Genomic DNA, 20,106 nt, shown 5'->3' with positions numbered 1-20,106 from the left:
TAAGCATTTTTGTTATTACATAAGCTAAGGCTTTAGATACTAAAACAAAAAAAATTTATCACCAAAAAATGGAAGTTACTATTTGCACAGCACTTAGTAGTATGAAAACACTTTTTAAAAACATTTATTTGAAAGACAGAGAGGGAGATACAGAGAGATCTTCTGTCCGTTGGTTCACTCCCCAAATGGCCATGATGACCAGGGCTGGGCAGGACCAAAGCCAGGAGCCAGGATTTTCTTCCCGATCTCCCACATGGTTGCAGGAGCCCAAGCAGTTGGACCATCTTCCTCTGCTCTCCCAGGCACATTAGCAGGGAGCTAGGACAGAAGTAGAGCGCCAGGTCTTGAACCAGTGCCCATACAGCCCTGAAAAACATTTTTTCTGTTTCCTTTGACCCCTACAATAATGACTACAACTCTCACATCAGCACGTGCCAGTCTGTGGTTAGTGGACTAACAGCCACAGAACAGCCTGGCTCAAAGCTTCTTTCCAAAAAAACAGATCAGCCAGAGATGAAAAGTTAAGATCAGAATTTCTTGCACACTCACGCCATCTACTGGCACTTTTCTGGTGGCAGAGGTTCGAACTGATTTTCCACTAAACATTTCTTCTTTTATGCAAAGCTCAGCAGGACCATTTGAACATTTTGCCCATTATTAAAGTCCGGAGAAAAGCCTCCCTCCCAACCTTTGCAGCTCACTCTCTGCTGCTGCCCTGAGGAGCAGGACTCTAACCCGGGACCTCAGTCTCACCCTGGAAAGGGGTCAAAACACTTTTCCATCTTTTGCTACATCCACAGGTTTCCAAAACACACATGGCTTAGCTGAAGACACAGGAAAAAACCACTTGTGGGACTTTCCTGAGTTCACAGTAATATATGCTTTGCCCAGTTATTTTCCAGGACCATGGGTAGAGTCCGCAGACGATGTGGTAGCCAGAGGTGGTGTGGCCACAGAACAGCACACCCCACGGTGCCTCCACAGTGGGTGGCAGCTGTGAAATTCTGAGAACAGCTTACGCTTCCTCCTGACTCAGGAGCGCAGTGGTGAGATTTCTTAAATTGCACCAGTCTCTGAAAATCTCTGGTTGAATCTCAAAGACTCAAATAGCATCTTTTTCCAAAGCTGGAATTTCTAATTTGCACTGGATACAGGTTTTTGTTTTTTACTGGATGGAATGTGTCCTTTGCTTTTAAACCAGGGGCAGAAAAATGACATGTTAATCTTTAAGGCAAATCAGAAGAGGATTAAAACCATATGATTTAGTATATAAATTTTACAATTTTAGGAAACTTTACTGAACTAACATTGCAACAGTATGAAACAGGCAAACACAGGCAAAGTAGGTTTGCAAAGTAACTACAATCAGTAGCTATTACTGGAAATTGCAGCATTCTTCTCAAAGTGACCTTGTAGGCATGGGGGTGGGAATCCTATTCTCTTTACCATTGAGGCTGTATTCTATGAATCAATCTTTCTTCTCCTCCATCAGAGAATAGGAGCCTCTAAGATTTTTGAAAGGTAAAATGTCAGCTGGAGCAGATTATGAAAGAAGCCTTATATCAAAAGGTCAAAAGGGCAGTTTGATAAACTGCAGATTTCACACCCTAATTTTTTTTGTGTGGATCAAATTGACATTCGCTTTAAATTCTACTCAACAATACCAAAATTGTTAACTGCACATGGAATATTTACCAAGTTAGACCATAGGCCAAAGAATAAATCTCAGTCTAAAAGAATTGCACTTTTACATGTTTCCTTACAACAGAATATACTCAGAGCTCAATAACAGAAATGTATCTGGAAAATTCCCAAATATTTGGAATTTAAGCAATGCATTTCTAAATAACCATCGGACCACAGAAATCACAAATCAGAAGACGTTCTGAACTACATGGAAATGAAAACACAAGATATTAAAACTTTCATGATTTGGCTAAGAATGTCTAGAAGCAATTTTATAGTTTCAAATGCTTTATATATTAAGGCTCCAAATCAATTACTTGTGATTTCTCTTTAAAATTTACCCTTAGAAAAAGAACAAATTAAGTCCCAAATAAGTGAAAGAAAATATTAATTTAAAAAATCAAACTATAGAAAAATCAATAAATAAAGCTAAAAATGCCTTGGAAAGATCAATAAAATTGATCCACTGCTAACCATATGAGTGTTCTTCAAAAAGTTTGTGGAATGGCAGCTATTTTTACAGGGGTTAAGATGCTACTTGAGATGCCTGTGTCCCACATTACAGTGCCTGGGCTTGAGTCTTGGCTCTGATCCCGATTCCACCTTCCTGCTAATATGCACACTGGAAGGTAGCAAGTAATCCTTACCCTAATTTGTTGAAAGGCTTAGCAGTGCCTGTCAGGTCCAAGAAAGCTTAAAGGGAGTTTGACAGCATTCTGATCATTCTTTCATTTAGAACACAATTAGGTTAGATTGTGAAGGGCTACTTAAGATTATTGAACAGAGCATGGGCATCTGAATAATATTCAACAGGTTTTATGGTATTATGTCTCACTACATGATAACAAGAATCTTTTAAGATGGGGCTTGTTTTTACAACTCATCTTTGAGAGAACTAAGGTTCAGAGTTAAATAATTTTTTAAAATCACAGGGCAAGAAATTAGTACTAAAAACAGGATTTTAGATTTCCCATCTGGAATCTTTCTCCAAAGTAGGGGCCTCTTTTACAGAGACTTCTCTGCTCCTTGAAGCCAGTTTCTCTGTTTTTGTTTTATAGATACATTTATGCGACTTATGAGTTACTGTTTTAAAACATGTAGAGAACTGCCAATTAGTTGATTTTTAACTTTTATTTGAAAGGCAGACATAGCTTTCATCCAGTGACTAAATTCCCAAACATCCTTAACAGCCAAAGCTGAAGCCAGAAGCCCTGATCTTAATCCAGGTCTCAATCCTGTGGGTGGCAGGGCCCAAGTACATAATCCATCATCTGATGCCTCTCGAAGTGTGCACTGGCAAGAGGCTAAAATTGGGAGCAGAGCCAGGACTCAAAACCATGAACTCCAATCTGGTATGCAGACATTTCAAGTGGAGCAAACCCTACACCACAGCTGCCCCTAAACTTTTTTGCCCTGTCACTAAGGACTATAAGTCTCTTCTGACATCAGGTGGCAATACAAAACAGACAGGTTATTTTTTTATAACCTTCTGAATTGCTATTCAGACATGTTACTTTTTGGGAGTTTAGTTTTTAAAAAATTGCTAGCATTTTTGGCTTCACCTCAGAGACTCATCAGCACCAGGGGAGAAAATGGGGAGGAAATTCACACTTACCCAGGTGATCATGTTGCAGCTGACTTAAAAAACCTAAACACGTATAATGTCCATGATCATCATCCTTCACGGTGCTTTAGGATTTATGCCTTCCTATGTAAGTTTCAATTTGGAAAGCCCAATATTTTAAAATGCAGAAGCCATAAAACTAACATCCAACTCAGGGATGAGTAGTCAACCTAGTTTAAGTTTTGCTTCACTCTTGTAATAGGTATGTTCACATTGTGCAAAAGCGCTAGCTACTCTCAATTCACAGCTTCCTTGAAGTTTCATATGGCTCCTGCTGGCAAGCAAGTGTTAAACAGACAAGCAATTAACAGGTATCTATTTAAGTTGTGGGATTTTTTAAAATAATTATTTTGGAAATGAACCATCAGGAACCCATCTCTGAATACCTGAATATTTTACAACTGGTAGTTTCTCAATTCTGCCCACTCAAAAATGACTAGTTGAGCAATTGAGGCAAAGGCTGAACTTGGTCTCTACCATGTACATATTCCAGGTAACCTTCATGAATAAGTAAATCTGGAAAACATATGGTACCATTTTTCCCCCCTTCAATCTCAAAATGGCCACTCACAACTACAACTTAATCATTACATACTTACTAGCATTTCTAACTCAGGATATTCAGTGAGGCTCTCTTTATTAAAAATATGTTTAAGATTGAAACAACTTGGGGGTCAGCATCAGCATCCCATATGGGCACCAGTTTGTATCCCAGCTGCTCCACTTCCAATCCAGCTCTCTGCTATGGCCTACGAAAGCAGTGGAGGATGGCCCCAGCACTTGGGTCCCTGCACCCACGTGGGAGACCCAGAAGAAGTTTCTGCCTCCTAGCTTTGGATCGGCCCAGCTCCAGCTGATTAGTTAGTTGGGGAGTGAACCAACGGATGGAAGACCTGCTGTCTCTCCCTTTCAACTGAATAAATTAAAAAAAAAAAAAAAAAAAGACCGAAACAACTTATGCTCACCATCACCGAGACAAGGAAGGATTCTAAAAGCTTCCATCTGTGCTCCCTCAGTAACCTACTTACACAATAATTTTAATTGTACTTGGTTCATTATCTTTCCCAACTCAAAACAAATTCTTTCCTTGTCAGTGTTCCTACTTCAAAAGAGCAACATTTGCTTTTCTGTAAACAAACTAATCTGGTTGCATCTTGGTTTTTTTTTTTTTTTTTGCAAATTGAATGGTTTTTAAAGGCAAGCACAGGGGGCTGGCGCTATGGTGCAACGGCCCTGACCTGAAGCGCCAGCATCCCATATGGGGACCTGGCTGCTCTACTTCTGATCCAGTTCTCTGCTATGGCCTGGGAAAACAGAAGATGGCCCAAATCCTTGGGCCCCGCACCTGCATAGGAGACCCATAAGAAGCTCCTGGCTTCGGATCAGTGCGGCTCTGGCCATTGCAGCCAATTGGGGAGCAAATCATCAGATGGAAGACCTCTCTCTCTCTATGTAACTTTCAAATAAAAGTAAATAAATCTTTAAACAAGAAAAGGCAGGCACAGAGAGCTCCTTGCTATAACCTGCCAGTCACCTAAAAGTTAACCTAGCCAAGTGACATTTGTACACATAAGCTGCCCATGTCTAAAGCAAAATGACAGAGAAGCTAATATTGGTAAACTCATTACCTTTGGGGGTTATTAGCTAGTATTAACTAGAATGTCACTTCATCACGACACCAAGTGAAGCTATAACCACATAAAGGTATGAAGTATGTGTTCAGAGGTTAAAGCAAGAGGATTACTAGACAGAATCAATGGGAAGTAAGCAGCAATACTGCACCAGTGCAGGACAAAATATGCTTTATTGTGACAGCAGATGCACACAGTGCTGCGGGTAAGGCATGCTACCAGGATTCTGCACATAATCAAAGGCCAGTATGGAAATGAATGGAATGAATGCTGTTTCTTAATGCTTGAAGAAGTCTGTATCCGCTGTGAAGGGAGGGTACATTTATGTCCACTTACTTCATCAGAAACCCATGCCTCTCCTCCAGTCCAAAGGTGAGTAAGAACTTAACGGTACTCAGAAGTCATTCCCAGTATCAATGACAAAGATTCCAGTGAGGCCAAGTTTCCTTTCTAGACAAAGACCTAGAACTGAGCATGTAAACACCCATTCGTTTTTGAATAATGAGCCAATGTTACTGTTACTTATTCCACCAAAATCAAATACTAGAATATTTAGAAGTACTTGGGATACAAAGAACATTTATATTTTAATATTTTATGATGTCACAAATTTGAGATTAAAATAATACCATGTCAAATTTGATCCCTTCGACTTGAGGGGACCAAGTACAGTTCCACCTTCAATAGCTGAATTTCTGAGGGAGGACCTGAAAAAATAACACAGCAAGAAATCTAGTCCTTGGGTGAAACTACTAGGCTCCACAGACTTGTCAAAAATCAATGCAAACAGAGGGGGAAAGGCTGAAATGCGTTGTAAAGCAGTATTATTCATCTCTCCCTCCTTTTAAAACAGATGCGGATGAAATGTTTTCTGCATGAGCGCACATTGACATTCTGTTCAACTGTTTTCTAAATTCAGTAATGTGGGTCTAAACAGTGCTTTCTTTTAAACAGAGAATGGCATCTTATACACAGTCACTTTCGACTGAGATAAAAAGAAACTACTATGAAAATTACTTATCAAATACCCTCTACTAGGTATTTTTAAAAGCAACACAAGACCAATAACATCCAACTATTACTTTATTTATATTACTATGCTTAAGTTACATGGAAAAAGACAACCAAGCAACTCTGCCCCGTTTCAGAAGTTTCCAATCAACACCAGTTACGTGCTGACAAGTCATGAAGAACGGTCAAGACTGACAGGGAAGAATGGGCTCTGGTGCTACGGTTCATCTCCAACAAGAATATGGCACACTGGCCAGCACAAGCCATGCTAACACTGAGCCTTTAGCGCTGGGCACAGATTCGGATCTCTTCTCTGAAGCTAGCAAATCAAATGAAATAACTGATTTTTTTTTTTCAAAAAAAAAGTTTTAAAATGAAGCCAAATAAGTTTAAAAACCATGCTCTTGACATATTTTCCTTCCAAAACACAAAAAACCACTTTCTCTAACAGCCCAGACTTTTTCCTCACATTGCCCACCTTGTAGCTGCAGAAAAACTCTTCTGCCTCAAGATGTAAACACAGGGGGAAAATTCACTGCATCTGCATAATACTCTCTACACACTGCTGTTGGATGGAAAATACAAAATTAAAAAAAAAAAAAGAAACAAAGAAAGGTTCCATCTTAGATTCTCACAACTTCTTGTTCCGCAGTTCATGAATCCGACTCTGATGCTAAGGTGACAGTGTATGTAAGTAGATTTTTGTTTTCAGTGAAGGAGACCTGGGAGAAGATGGACTGATCTCTTTTTCTTCAAGAGTTATCAGATGGTACATGCTCCTCAAAGCCCTCACTCTCTCGAACTAGTGCCCGCTCCAGGATCACACGGCCCTCCTTATAGCGCTGGCTGTCTTCAGTGGCAAACTCATAGATCCATCCCAGCTTGCTATTGCAGTTTTTGCAGCTCACGTCTCGAACCATGTGACGACCAGTGAGCATGACCCGATCCTGAACTTCACTGTACTGCAGGTTGACCACCTAAGAAACAGATCAAAACAAAATTGCAAAGGTATTTTACTTGTCAAAGAAGTACACAATATTATGATTGGTACAATAATGGCAACTTTAGAAACAGAAGTTGTTACTTCAGTCAAACCTACAAAAACCCTGCTCTAGGGCTACTTTTAGAAATTACCAGGATAGGTAAACATCTGGAAGTCATACTTCAGTGGACATTAGATGCAATCATGCGTTGTACTAGCCCAAGTCACACTATTTAGTTCTTTGTGTAGTCATGAAGAGTCCTGGAATTTGAGTCACCCCACTGTTCAGTGATGACTGCAGTCAGGAAATCCGTGTGAAAGAACTGAGCACACTACAGATCCTCTAAGGATGCAGCACATCTGCTTCTGAAATACATTTTATATTCAAACAGGCTGAGTCTAAGCTTTCTATAGATCATACACTGAAATAGTTTTTAAGTTCAAAGACAATGAAAACAATGAAGAGAGTTCTATGACAATCTGTGAAGAATTTCCATTAATTCTGAAGACCCAGCAGTCCTCTATACTTTCCTGTGAAGGGCCCAGAGAGGGAGTGTTTTTGGCTTTGAAGGCTATACGGTCATGTTGCAAGTATTTCACTGTTACAGCTTGAGAACATCCAAGGGTAACAGAAATTTGTGAGCATAGCCATGTTCCACTAAATCTTTCTGGCAAGCATCTGGCCTGACGTATGTACCTTAGTAAAGGTCGAGGAGTATAGACCATCAATCCTAACAGAGAAGCTTGTCTACAGGTTTAACTCACCTCCTAAGGACCAGTCCCTCAGACCAGGCCCTATTCTTCAGCCTGGAAGGTTTAGAAATTCAAGTTTGCAAGTATACATCAGACTCCAGGGTACAATCACATCAACCAATTTCAAAGCAAGCTAGAAATTCAAGAGAAAGGCAGACTGGACATAGGAGTACATTTGCAAATTAGGTACCTCTTCTTGTTGCCAAACCTACATAATACACCAAATCATAACCAGGACGATTGGTGAGCATGAATTAGAGCAAGAGAAGTTGGTCAGATGATCCTTATGAACTTTTACTGGCTGGTCACAACAGCTTAAGGCACCTGTCTCCCTCTCTATGTGGATAAGCATACTAGGAGATGGGTGTCTTGTCAGTGTGAAAGTCTACCAAATTCTTATACACTGCACATTTCCTGAGGCAATTTTTTTAAGATTATTTATTTTAAAGGCAGAGTTAGAAAGATAAATATCTTCCATCTACTGGCTCACTCCTCAAATGGCCACAACAGCCAGAGCTGGGCCAATCGGAAGCCAGGAGCTTCGTCCTAGTCTAACACATGGGTGCAGGGGCCCAAGCACTTGAGCCATCTTCTGCTGCTTTCCCAGATGCATTAGCAGGGAGCTGGATTGGAAGTAGAGCAGTCAGGACTTAAACTGGCACCCATATAGGATGCTGACACCACAGGTGGCATCTTTACCCATTATGCCACAGTGCTGGCTCCAAGGACTACCACCCTTCTTTAACACATTCTTTAAAGTTTCAAGGTCAATAATCCAGTTTTAGTTAATGCCTCTCTGAGGTCTACTGAAAAAAAATTTCTGGGCAATCATTTCTATAGATTTCAGTTCACAGCCTCTTCCTGGTGTCCCAGCTCTGAGGGGGTAATCTTGGTGCTGCTGGCAACTGAAGCCAGAATGAAGAGTTCATCTCACTAACCTTGTTAAAAAGAAATGCTCTGCCAGTGGCGCCTGTGAACCGAGTGGAGATGAGTTCTGAGCGGTTGGTCAGGATCGTATCGCAGTTTGCACAAGAAAACAGACGGGTACCACCGATATGATCAAGGAAAATTCTGCCCATTTTGATAGCTGAAGTTCTAAAAACCTAGGAGCAAATGGAAAGGATGAGAAATGCATTTTATACAAGAACCTGTCTTAGCACTTACCTGGTAGATGTCACAGAGACCCATTTATAATCTCTTTGTCAGACTTGATGTGAAATAGCTGACCCTGAACAAAAGGATACAAAGTTCACACGCTTAATAAACAAACAGGCAGTCCAAGCTAGGAGCACTTTAGAAGCAGCTAGCCAAGGAAGTAAACGTGTTCAGGCCAAAGCCCTGGAGTGGTATCACTTCTCTTTCAGTGTTTTTAAAAGGGGAGTGTAATTTCAGAAAAGGAATGAGAGGAATGATTTAAAAGACCGGCCAAGAGGTGAGAAAAAAAGATGTAGCATTAAGTCGATTCAGAAACTAGCATAACGTGAGAAAAGAACGGGATGATGAGATCAGAGCAGAAGAGGGGGCAAGGAGAAAACAAGAGGGTAAGTGTGGGTTGGGAGCACCAGGTGAGTGGGTCTGTGGCCAGTGGTCACATCTACAACTGGACGGGGTGATAACAAACTTTACTAAGTTTGAGTCTAATGTCTAGGGAGTGCCGTACTAGATACTTATTTCAAAACTTTCACAACTCTGTATGGGTAACATGCCCAATTCATATACTACCCAAAGCCGTCTAAGAAGATTATTAACCTGTCAGAGGTTAAGTTCAAAAATCAGTTGGAATGCAGCCCCCCACCTCAAAGTTCTTGCATTACCATTCCCTGCCGCCTCCCTGGAGAGGGCACACCAGATGGTCTAGGGGTGGCACAGGCTAGGGCCAACAGGAATACAGACAAGAAAGATGAGCTTTCTTGTCATAGAACTTGCTTATCTTTAAAAAAATCTTACTGATTCAAGATATCAGAAGCACTGAAACACTAAAAAATACAATCTTTGGAATAAACTTCTGAAAGTAGGAAAATACAGTTAAATATTTTCAAGTTAGTGGGGTTAATATATACAACTTCTTAAATTCCCTACAGTTAATTTTCCTAAACAGTATTTTTAAAGATCTAGGTGTTCTCCAGAATACTCCACGGCTTTCATTTTAAAAAGCATGAGGGTAGGCGTTTGGCTATGTTAAGATGCCACATGTGATGCCTACATCCCCTATCGGAGCGCCTTGGGTTCGAGCCCTGGCTCTGCCCCCAAATCCGCTGTTTCCTACTGAAGCACACCCTTGGAGGCAACAGATGACAATTCAGGCAGTTGGGTCCCCACCACCAGTGTGGGAGGTCTGGACTGAGTTCTTGGCTCCTGGCTTCAATCTGGCCCAGCCCAGGACCTTGTGAGCATTTGGGGAGTGAACCAGTGGATGGGAGCCATGTATCTCTGCCTTTCAAATAACTAAAAAAATTTTTTAAAGAACTTATTCCCAGTATAGTTATCAGCTCCTATGTTTTAAATATTTAAGAATATACACCTTTAAACGATATGCAGAACTTATATAGTTGCCTCTAGGAAATAAATATTCCAGAAAGTAGTAAACCTCCACATTCTTCTTCAGTTTGGCATATTTTATTAGAAATTTAAAAAGAAAATCCCATTCTTAGAGCTATGAACTTTCTCAAGAGATGAGGCAGCATAAATGTCATAAGACATGTCACTTCCAAAAGACTATGACTCCCTTGAAACATGATATGGAAATTTAGAAAAAAACTTAAAAAAATAGATGACATAATTACAGCTTGCATCTAATAAATGGAAAATCAGATCATTAACAAAAAACAAATAAACGCTGAAGTAAAAACAGACTTAATGGAGGCCAGCATTGTGGTGCAGTGTGCTAACCTGTGGACTGTGGCACCAGCATCCCATGAGAGTACCAGTTCGAGACCCAACTGCTCCACTTCTGATCCAGCTCCCTGCTAATGCATCTGGGAAAGCAGCTGAAGATAGCCCAAGAGCCTGGGCCCCTACCACCCATCTGGGAGACCAGGAAGCTCCTGGTTCCTGGTTCCTGGTTCCAGACTGGCCCAGCCCCAGCCCTTGCGGTCATTTGGGGAGACAGCCAGCAAATAAAATATCTCCCTCTCCCCCCTCCTCTTCCTCTTCCTAATTCTGCCTTTTAAAATACATACATACATCTTTTAACAAATAAAAATGAAAATAGTCTTAAGGGATGGCATTTAATTTTGGTACATTTCTGCAAAAGGACAACAAAAAGTAATACTTACTGTCTAGCTTTTCAGCCTTGAAGATTATTGCCTTACTTTCTCCAGATGCTTAAGAAGATAATATTTGTACATGTAGGTCAGAAGTTACAAATTTGAGGCCTGAAGGCTGCATTCATTTGTTGGCCTAAGAAATACAGCAGTGAACAGACAAAAAAAAACCTTTCCTTCAAAAAAACATGAGGTAAGATCATTTTTAGTTGAGCCACATGTTTTTATTCTTAACAAAATCAGGTAAAGTATTAAGTTTTGGGGAAAAAAAAAAAACATATAGCTTGGGCTTTTAACTATGGAGAGATCTGGTAACACAAGTATTCTCCACCAGCACACAAGTGACTCCAGCTGAGCTGCACCCTCTACAGCAAGGGCATTTCATTTGCTTAATCTTCACTCTGCTTTACACAATTACTTCACCAGCATTTCAATCTCCGATTGTCAATATAAACAAAGCATTGACAATCCAGTGAGAAGGCGATTTTGGTCTCGTTTCTGAATGCTGCTCATTCACAGACAGGGATCCACAAGATCCTCAGAGTCTAAACTTGTCCGAAGACCAGTGCTCGTGCAGTCATTTAGCCTCCAGCCAGGGCTCTCAGGACTTATTTATAAGTTGATTTTCCTATACACATATGGTATTTTTTTCCAACCATAATGCAGTAGTAACCAGATGTTTCTAAAGTGGTCATGGCACATACAACGCTATTGTAGAAAATGTACTGAACTTCAAGGTGAACTCTGCCTATACCTTCTACCTACATATTTTTAACTCACAATCAAAATTACAATGTAGTTGTGACCATTTGGTACTGAGGGTAAACAGATTTAACATGCCTTCTTTTTCCTTTTCCGATCTATTTTTTACTCCTTATCCAAGCATTTTTTCACTGGATTCAATTATATGACTCATTACCAAGACCAAAAATATCTGGGCAGAATTTTATGGTGCACCATTGCTAGTTGTGGTTACCATTTATAGAGTACTATCTATGTATATAAAACTATGAAATGTAGTTTTTGTTTGCCAAAAAAAAACTAAGCTACAAACCAAAAACATCATTTGCTGTCAAAGGTTCGTAGGGGGCAGAAGACTTCGATGAGGTCACCAGGTTCCAGGTGTAAGCACAAGTTTTGCAGGGTTAGAGATGCAACCCAGTGCTGACAGACTATGCAAATTCTCAAGAGGCTGACATCAGTGAGAATGCCACTGTTACCATCTGCTTGTGACCCCTGCTGGGGTCAGCACTGTGGTACAGCAGGTTAAAACCCCGACCTACAACCCCAGAATCCCATGTGGGTGCCAGTTGCTCCACTTCTGATTCAGCTCCATGCTTACGTGCCTGGGAAAGCAGTTTTTGGGCCCCTACATTCACATGGGAGACCCTGAAGAAGCTCCTGGCTTTGGCCTGGCCCATCCCAATCATTGAGGCCATGTGGGGAGTAAACCAGCAGATGGAAGAGCTGTGTCTCTCCTTCTCTAACACTGCCTTTCAAATAAATAGTTAAATCTTTCTAAAAAATAAAATCCATCATGCTAAAACCTAATCACCAACATGATAGTGTTAAGGGTCACTAAGGTAGAGCCCTATGAATGTAATCGGTGTCCTTTTAAAGATAGGTCCTAGGGCTGGCCCTGTGGCATAGCAGGTAAAGCTGCTGCCTTCAATGCCAGCATCCTACATGGGTGCCTGTTTGAGTCCCGGCTGCTCCACTTCCGATCCATCTCTCTGCTATGGCCTGGGAAAGCAGTAGAGGATGGCCCAAGCCCTCGGGTCCTATACCTGTGTGGGAGACCTGGAAGAAGCTCCAGGCTCCTGGTTTCAGATCGCCCCAGCTCCAGCCATTGTGGGCATTTGGGGAGTGAACCAGCAGATGGAAGACTTTCTCTCTGCAACTTAGCCTTTCAAATAAATAAATAAATCTTAAAAAAAAAAAAAAAAAAAAAGGTCCGAGAGAGCTGACCTGCCTCCTACCACCCAAGGACACAGGCCCAAGGAACCTGGAAAAGGCCTCCTCCTACCACACTACCACATGAGGACACAGGCCCAGTGAACATAGAAATGGCCCTCATTGGACATCAAATCTGCCTGTGCCTTGATCTTGGACTTCCAGCCTCCAGACTGTAATAACTTTCTGTTGTTTATAGCCACCCAGTCTGTGATATTTGGTTACAGCAGCCTAGGACAGCCACTTTATTATTTAAGAAGGAAAGTCATTAAAAACTAAGATGTAACATTTGAATCAGGCTTCTCTGTATCCAGAGGGTAAACTGAACCTGTCTTGTATGTGTCTACACTGCATGGGGCACTGCACTTTGTACTTTACGTACCACATTTAGTTTTGACATTTTCAAAAGTAGGGATTTATTACCTCACTTTCACAGATAAATAGAGACCATCCAATTTTCCAAAAGTGGCCAAGCTGGGGTGAGAACTAAACCCTGTTCTAGTTCTTTGTACCCCATTCACTCTCCCACGCCCAGAAGGCTGCTAGACTCAGTCTTTCCCCCTCAGGTTTATCATGAACTTCTTGCGCCTCCATATTCCTCCTGTATTCCCTAACTTAGCTGGTGGCAATTCTGATCACAACTCTCCTCAACTAGAAACCGTGGCAACTTCATAAATAACGGAAAAACTGGAGACACCTCCACAATCATCCTTGGAAGTCTCTCCCCACACCTGCTCCCTCATTGTCTTTGGATTCAAACTCTCACCACATCCAGATAAATCTTCCGTGGTGAAGGAGTGCGTATTTTTAAATGCAGCACACATTCACAGGGGTCACCACCTCTGTCCTAAGCTACATGGTGCTGCAAAAATATGGTCCAAAGCATGTGCTCCAGCCGCCCTTTCCCAAGTGTTCAGAGACTGCTCTAATATAAACTTAGAAATGTTTTTTCTCACAGCAGAGAAATAATTCTTTTTTAAACCAGTTTTATTAAGGAACACCTTACTTACAATAAAAGATACCTACTGCAAGCATACAATTCAACAATATTTAATAAATTTATAAAATTGTGCCACTATCACCACAAATTGGCTTTAGAATGTTTCCATCATGCCCCCGAATTCCCACTAACCAGTCTGTAGCCAGTCACTCCCATCACACCCAGCCACTGCCAATTACTGATCCCTCTTCTGTTTGATTACTGTTACAAGTGAACCATTTCTCAGGCTGGCACTGCGGCTTACTAGGCTAATCCTCCACCTGCGGCGCCGGCACACCGGGTTCTAGTCCCTGTCGGGGCGCCAAATTCTGTCCCAGGTGCTCCTCTTCCAGTCCAGCTCTCTGCTGTGGTCCGGGAAGGCAGTGGAGGATGGCCCAAGTGCTTGGGCCCTGCACCGCATGGGAGACCAGGAGAAGCACCTGGCTCTTGGCTTCGGATCGGCGCAGTGCGCCAGCCGTAGCGGCCATTTGGGGGGTGAACCAACGGAGAGAAGACCTTTCTCTCTGTCTCTCTCTCTAACTCTGCCTGTCAAAAAAAAAGAAGAAAAAAACCAAGTGAACCATTTCTTAGATGTGCTTTGCTTGGACTTACAGGAATCCCAAATCTCCTCCATCACAAATTTCTAAAACTTCTTAAGAGCAAGCTGCTTTCACAGATAGCTAACTCTGTTGACTGTGGGGGCACTTTACTGCATCCATTAATAATAAAATGGATGCTGTGGTATCTCTGTGTTCCAAGTTTATGGCTGAAATAAGAGCCAAACTCATAGTAATTTCAGCTTAAGTTTTACTTAAGATGCTCCACAGCTTTTTAATATCTTAAGCAAAAAACACTAATTATGTTTAATTTTTATAAGTGAAATTCCCAGATAATTTTATGAATAAGGCCTCTTGGATACTAGTTTTTCAAAGTGCCAGGTTATAAAAATTCTAAAAAGATTGAAATAAGAAAAATAATTTTCTCAGTTATGTAACTGGGAATCCATTCTCAACTGATTTGAAATTACCTGAAACAGCTGAGTGGTCAGGATGAAAATATATGAAATTCATAGATGATTCATAGATATTTTAGCAATTATTTTCCATTTCATCTCCCTCTAACAGCCAGCACATTTAGCCCCCTAGAATTTCCAATCTCTATTTTGTCAGTGACCTGGTGAAGCAATCACATTTTAGGACCACTGCCTTTAGTATTTTTAATTTACAGAAGCTATAGAGTCTTTTAGAGCTGACACTTTTCGTTCAGAAATCCTCGAAAAACAAAGTCTGCAGGAATGCAATATGTTAAAAATTGGACACAATGGCTGCCCCTCTTCCAGGCCAGCTCTCTGCTGTGGCCAGGGAGTGCAGTGGAGGATGGCCCAAGTGCTTGGGCCCTGCACCCCATGGGAGACCAGGATAGGCACCTGGCTCCTGCCATCAGATCAGCGCGGTGCGCCGGCCGCAGCGCGCCAGCCACGGCGGCCATTGGAGGGTGAACCAATGGCAAAGGAAGACCTTCCTCTCTGTCTCTCTCTCACTGTCCACTCTGCCTGTCCAAAAAAAAAAAAAAAAAAAAAATTGGACACAATGGACAGTATAGATTTCCTAGTGTCCAGACTTCTTGGGTTAAGATCTCAGCTCTCTCCCTCAGTAGCTTGGCAATTGGTGGGCCAGCAATATCCATTGCTCTGTGTTATGAAAATTAAATAAACACATCCCCCACAACAGTGCCCAGCACACAGTGAATGCTAAAGAAAGGACAGTAAAAACCAGACTGCCTTCCTCAACATTCTCCTATCGCAGCTTCCCTCTATTACCGATGAGGAAAGCAAAGCTCAGAAGAGATGTGGAACAATAAACCCACTGGCTTCACCTCCTGTTAACTACAGCAAAGCACAGTGACCCCGTGATAGAAATCACACGCAGAAGGAAAGGCAGAAACCTCTGAACCATCGCAACTCTTAATGTCTTAGATCTTGATTCTGAAATAGGTCTTTGTCCCTCCTATAATTTATCCTTCAGTTTGGTGTCAAACCTGGCAAGTGGAATTAGCAAAAGCAGGCGCTACTTCCCAGCCCCAAAAATACCAGGGAGAATAGGTATCAATTTGCATCTCATAAAACATTCTGTTAAGAAAACATCTACTTCACATACAGACTTTTCCTTTATAAAGGAATTATCCCCTTAAGGCATCTCCATGGAAAACACACACACACACACACACACACTCACTCTCTCTCTCTCTCTCTCTCCCTGAACTCCAGCACTGGACAGACCAGGAGTCTTCCAGAGCACTCGCAGAGTGGGCACAGGCATGGTACAAAGATTGCTTCAGGGAAATGCATATGCAGGAGCATAGCACAGAGAGAGTTAAAGGAGTCTGTCCCTTCAGGAGGTGTTGTTTTGTAGTGATTCTGCCAAAACAGAATCACTGTGAAAGCATGTAATCTGGTTTTCAGTACCTTCTCTTTAAAAAAAAAAAAAAGAAAGAAAGAAAGAAAGAAAGGAACAGAACCCATAGCTTTTAACAATGCTGAGTTAATTACTATAATACTTAACATTTCAGGCAACTGTAATTTCAGCAACCACTTTCATAATGCTTTGTGTGAAATTTCAAATTCTATTGAAAACCTACACAGCAAATAGAATTTGATGCATACAACAAATATTCCAACTCCCGTCCAAGATATTCACCACGCCAAGGTTTCTGTGACACAGAGAGCTGTGCAACCTTCTGGCAATAGCTGACCAGCTTACTTTGCTTTGTAAAATGTCTTAAGTTGTGGAGTCAGGCCATCATTTCTTAGCAATTTTTAGGCACATGTTTTTGCATTCTCCCTTCGTACAATTAATGCCTTGTTTTTCTGTTTTGCTACATGATTTCCAAGTTTACTGGATGTCCACAGTATTGGCTAGTCATCATTAGAAAGTAAGACTTGTCATGTAACTCAGCGAGTCATGGTGAGTCATTAAATGATCTGAGTTGGTAATCGCCCAGAAAACCTCCTGACAAGACAAATTCATGATCAGTTTATTGTGATACAATATCAAAAGCCTCCAAGTGGATGGATGGGAGCACAATTTAACTGTCTGGTTTCCTGGTTCAGGTGTCAAGTCGCATTGCCTAGCTAAGGTTCAGTCCCTACATTACACCAGGCATTACAACACTGGACTGCCAGGGAAACGGATCCGGACTCATAAAGCCATTTAGGTGCTATAGAGCTTAGAATGATACACTGGGCGTGAAAGCATTTATGGCTACTTTCACATCCCATGGACACATTTAGGACTAGCTTCATGCCTCAAGGACTGTTTGCTTTTTGGAGAGCTGTAAACAGCTTAATTTCTTTTCATGTAATTTTTGGCCTTATTTCCTTTTACTTTATTGTTTCTAAATCTGTTTCTTTCTCCTACCATTTAAAGAACAGAAAAGGCAAATAGCAGGTCCAGAGATCCAACCAGATTACATGCTAGAAGAGGTTAAATAAATTTTACCAACCTTGTTTAGAAAAGTTACTGCTAAAATCCGATTTACTTAGCTTCCCTGTATAGAGTTAAATAACTGAGCACATTCCATCCTGTTCTTTCCTAAAAACAGGTGGCTGCTAGAGATACACAACATCCAAATTCTGTATCAGACTCATGGCCAGGTGAGGGTGCAGCACACCTCCAAAGGTCACACACCCTAGTTGGGGTCCAGAACACACGGAGAAAGACGATGACATATGGAAAGTATTTTGTGTGCCAAACCGTACAAGCCCCCTCTTCAGGCTCCTTGTAAATGTTCCAGGCCTGATTTACCTAAGCTCCTCTGCCCAACGGCAACCCAAAGTCTCTTCATTCTCTAGGACTACTCAATCCCAATTCACTGCACACTGCTTCCTGCTTCTTTCCACACTCATTCCCTAACTACACGTTGTACTGCCACTCAGGTTCATCTGCCTATGGCTTTCTACTGAACTGTAAGCTGCTCTACAGAACAAACGCCAAGTGCTCCGTCATTTCCTTCTTACCTAACCCAGGGCACAGATGCGGTAAACTTTTAGGGAAAGAAGCCGCCCAGGCACTTCGCATCTGGCACGAACACCGCACGCGTTCAGGTTCCTCTTCGTTGGAACGCAGCGGCGATGCTAAGTCAGCTAATAGTCTATTACCTCGCCCCACCCACCCACTTCACTAACAAGTCAGCTGACTGTCCAAAAACACAAGGTTAGCCTGAGGTGCCTTCAGGTTTTCCATCTGTCCAGGAGACCTGGAATAAAAATCCTCGGGTTACCAAGAGGCCTCTGAAAACAGAGAAAGTTCAAAAATAAACGGCCTGTCCACCTTCCCAGACTCCCCTGGAAGGGGGATTAGTGGGTGTCGGGATTAGCAGATTTTTGGAGTACTTCCGCTCCCCACTCCCGCTGCTCCTAACTCTGCCCGACCGGCCTGCGCAGCACTGCGGCGCCAAGGCTGTGCGAAGCGCACCCACCCTCCACGGGCGCAGGCAGGACGCGGGCCGCACCCCGGCGACCCCGGCGCCCGCAGCGCCCGGCCCGCCCGCACCCGGGCCGCGCAGCCCGTCGGCCAGCTGATCGCGGCCACGTGACGCCCGCCGGCCAATCGGGAGCTGCCGGGCGGCCGAGCGCGGAGCAGGGCCTCCTCCGGCACAACAAACACAGGCAGGAACAGCTGGGCGCCGCGACGCCCGGCCGTCACGCCCTGCCCGCCGCCCGCGGTCCGGGAGCGGGCTGGGCAGGAGGGGCGGATTTCGCCCCGCGGCGAGAACCGCAAGCGCCGACCCCGCCGTGGGCAATGCCGCTCCGGCCCGGCGGGACGCGCCGCGGAGTCCCCACGGCCCAAACAACTCGGCGTCCAAGTCGGGACTTCACGTCGGGCGGGCGGGCGCGCGGCCCCGCGGGAGGGACGCGGAGCCCGGCGCGCGGAGCCCGGGCGCGCCCCCGACAGCGCGGCGGGCACGGCGGTGCGGTGGGGGCGGGGCAGACGAGACGCGGGGCGGAGGTGGGGGGGGGTCCCGGGCCAAACTGTCCGCGGCGGGCCCCGGGGGCTTCCGTGCCGAGGAGCCTGTGAGCCCGGCGGCCCGGCTGGGCGGGCCGGCCAGGAGCCGAGGGGTCGCGGCGGAGGCGGGCCGACCGCGGCCGCCGCGCCAGGGCCTCACAAAGAGCAGACAGCCGGGCGAGTCGCCCCGCAGCCCCGGCGCCAGGCCCGCCCAGAGGGGCCGGGGGCGGCCGCGCTGGAACCCCGGGACGGGCGCAGCGGGGAACAGGCACTTCCTGCCTGGGCCCCCACCCGGGGCCGAGCCCCGAGCGCCTCGGAGCCGCCCGACCCGAGAGTCTCCTCAGCCCCCACGGGCCCCGAGCCCAGCCCCCGCCGCGGTACTCACCCTGAGCGGCGGTGAGATCCGCGGCTGCCAGCGTCTTTTCGGTCCTCAGCTGAGAAGAAGCCCCTCGGCCACCCGAATCTTCAGGTTTAGTCAGGCCCCGGCCTTGGCCCCGCCTCCTCCTAGTCGGGCCTCAGCGTCAATCACCCGGTGTAGCTCCGCCCCCACGCAGTCGGCTCTCCCGGTTGGCCCAGAACGCCCTTCATTCCTAGGCCCCGCCCCTCTCTCTGGCTCCCTGCCCCTTCCGCTGGGCCCCGCCCCTTCTCTAGCTCACCCTCCCCCACTCCAGCTCCCCAGCGCTAGGCGGCCCACCCCCCCCCACCAGAAGCCGCGGACCCAGGGCGGGATTACTACAGCTCGCTCCGCCCCCAACCCGTCACTTCGGATTCTTACAGCCAATCAAAGAGGCTAGCTCTGCCCCCGCTCCCGAGACAGCCAATGTGGTGAGAGTTAGGATCCACCCCTCCTCCCAGCTGAGAGCACACAACACAGCGTCCACGTGAGTCAGCTTCTTAAAGGGGACGGCTCAGCCTTTCTAATTGCAGCAGCTGGGACACATTGCGCGTCATCAGCGTCACCGGGTGGCAGCTAAGGCCTGGCTTCCTGCTGCCCAGTGAGGCCCAGTTATGACAAATGAAAACAACAAGCTGTTTTTCAGGCGAGCAGGTGCCTAGGTGATTAGAGTACACCGCGTGATTCATTTACTTGAGGTTGCTTCCTCTCGCCAGTCCAGTCCACCCCGTCCGACACACCAGACCCTTTGATTCTGGACAGATAGGAACTTCTGAAAAACTTCCCTAGACTGAGGGATTTTTCAAAGGTGCTGGACTTGGACTTTA

General features: G+C 44.4%; 1 protein-coding gene across 2 annotated transcripts; it reads right to left on the bottom strand.

Moving 5' to 3' along the window:
- Positions 1-6,006: 6,006 nt before the first annotated feature.
- YPEL5 (yippee like 5) lies at positions 6,007-19,388 on the bottom strand. 2 transcript variants are annotated; one of them, XM_062209199.1, is made up of 4 exons: positions 19,271-19,388; positions 10,963-11,086; positions 8,626-8,790; positions 6,007-6,929 (listed from the first exon to the last, which is right to left on the bottom strand). In XM_062209199.1, exons 3-4 carry the CDS (start codon positions 8,764-8,766, stop codon positions 6,705-6,707), a joined length of 366 nt encoding a protein of 121 aa, XP_062065183.1. In that variant the 5' UTR covers positions 8,767-8,790; positions 10,963-11,086; positions 19,271-19,388; the 3' UTR covers positions 6,007-6,704. The 2 variants fall into 2 exon arrangements, with proteins under 2 accessions (XP_062065183.1, XP_062065182.1); XM_062209198.1 differs by lacking the exon at positions 10,963-11,086 and having other exon boundaries at positions 19,271-19,386.
- Positions 19,389-20,106: the final 718 nt, after the last annotated feature.

This window comes from Lepus europaeus, chromosome 13 (assembly GCF_033115175.1).
Source record: "Lepus europaeus isolate LE1 chromosome 13, mLepTim1.pri, whole genome shotgun sequence".
Classification (NCBI taxonomy): domain Eukaryota; kingdom Metazoa; phylum Chordata; class Mammalia; order Lagomorpha; family Leporidae; genus Lepus; species Lepus europaeus.
The sequence above is the reverse complement of the archived record's forward strand: the minus strand, read 5'-3'. Positions and strand labels throughout refer to the sequence as shown.

What these genes read in the sequence shown, in the direction of transcription:
- YPEL5 (XM_062209199.1), bottom strand. Translation starts at nt 8,766, where the DNA reads ATGGGCAGAATTTTCCTTGATCATATCGGTGGTACCCGTCTGTTTTCT. An exon ending in GAGCATTTCTTTTTAACAAG is followed by an intron (nt 6,930 to 8,625) that starts GTTAGTGAGATG and finishes TCTGTTTCTTAG; the next exon opens with GTGGTCAACCTGCAGTACAG.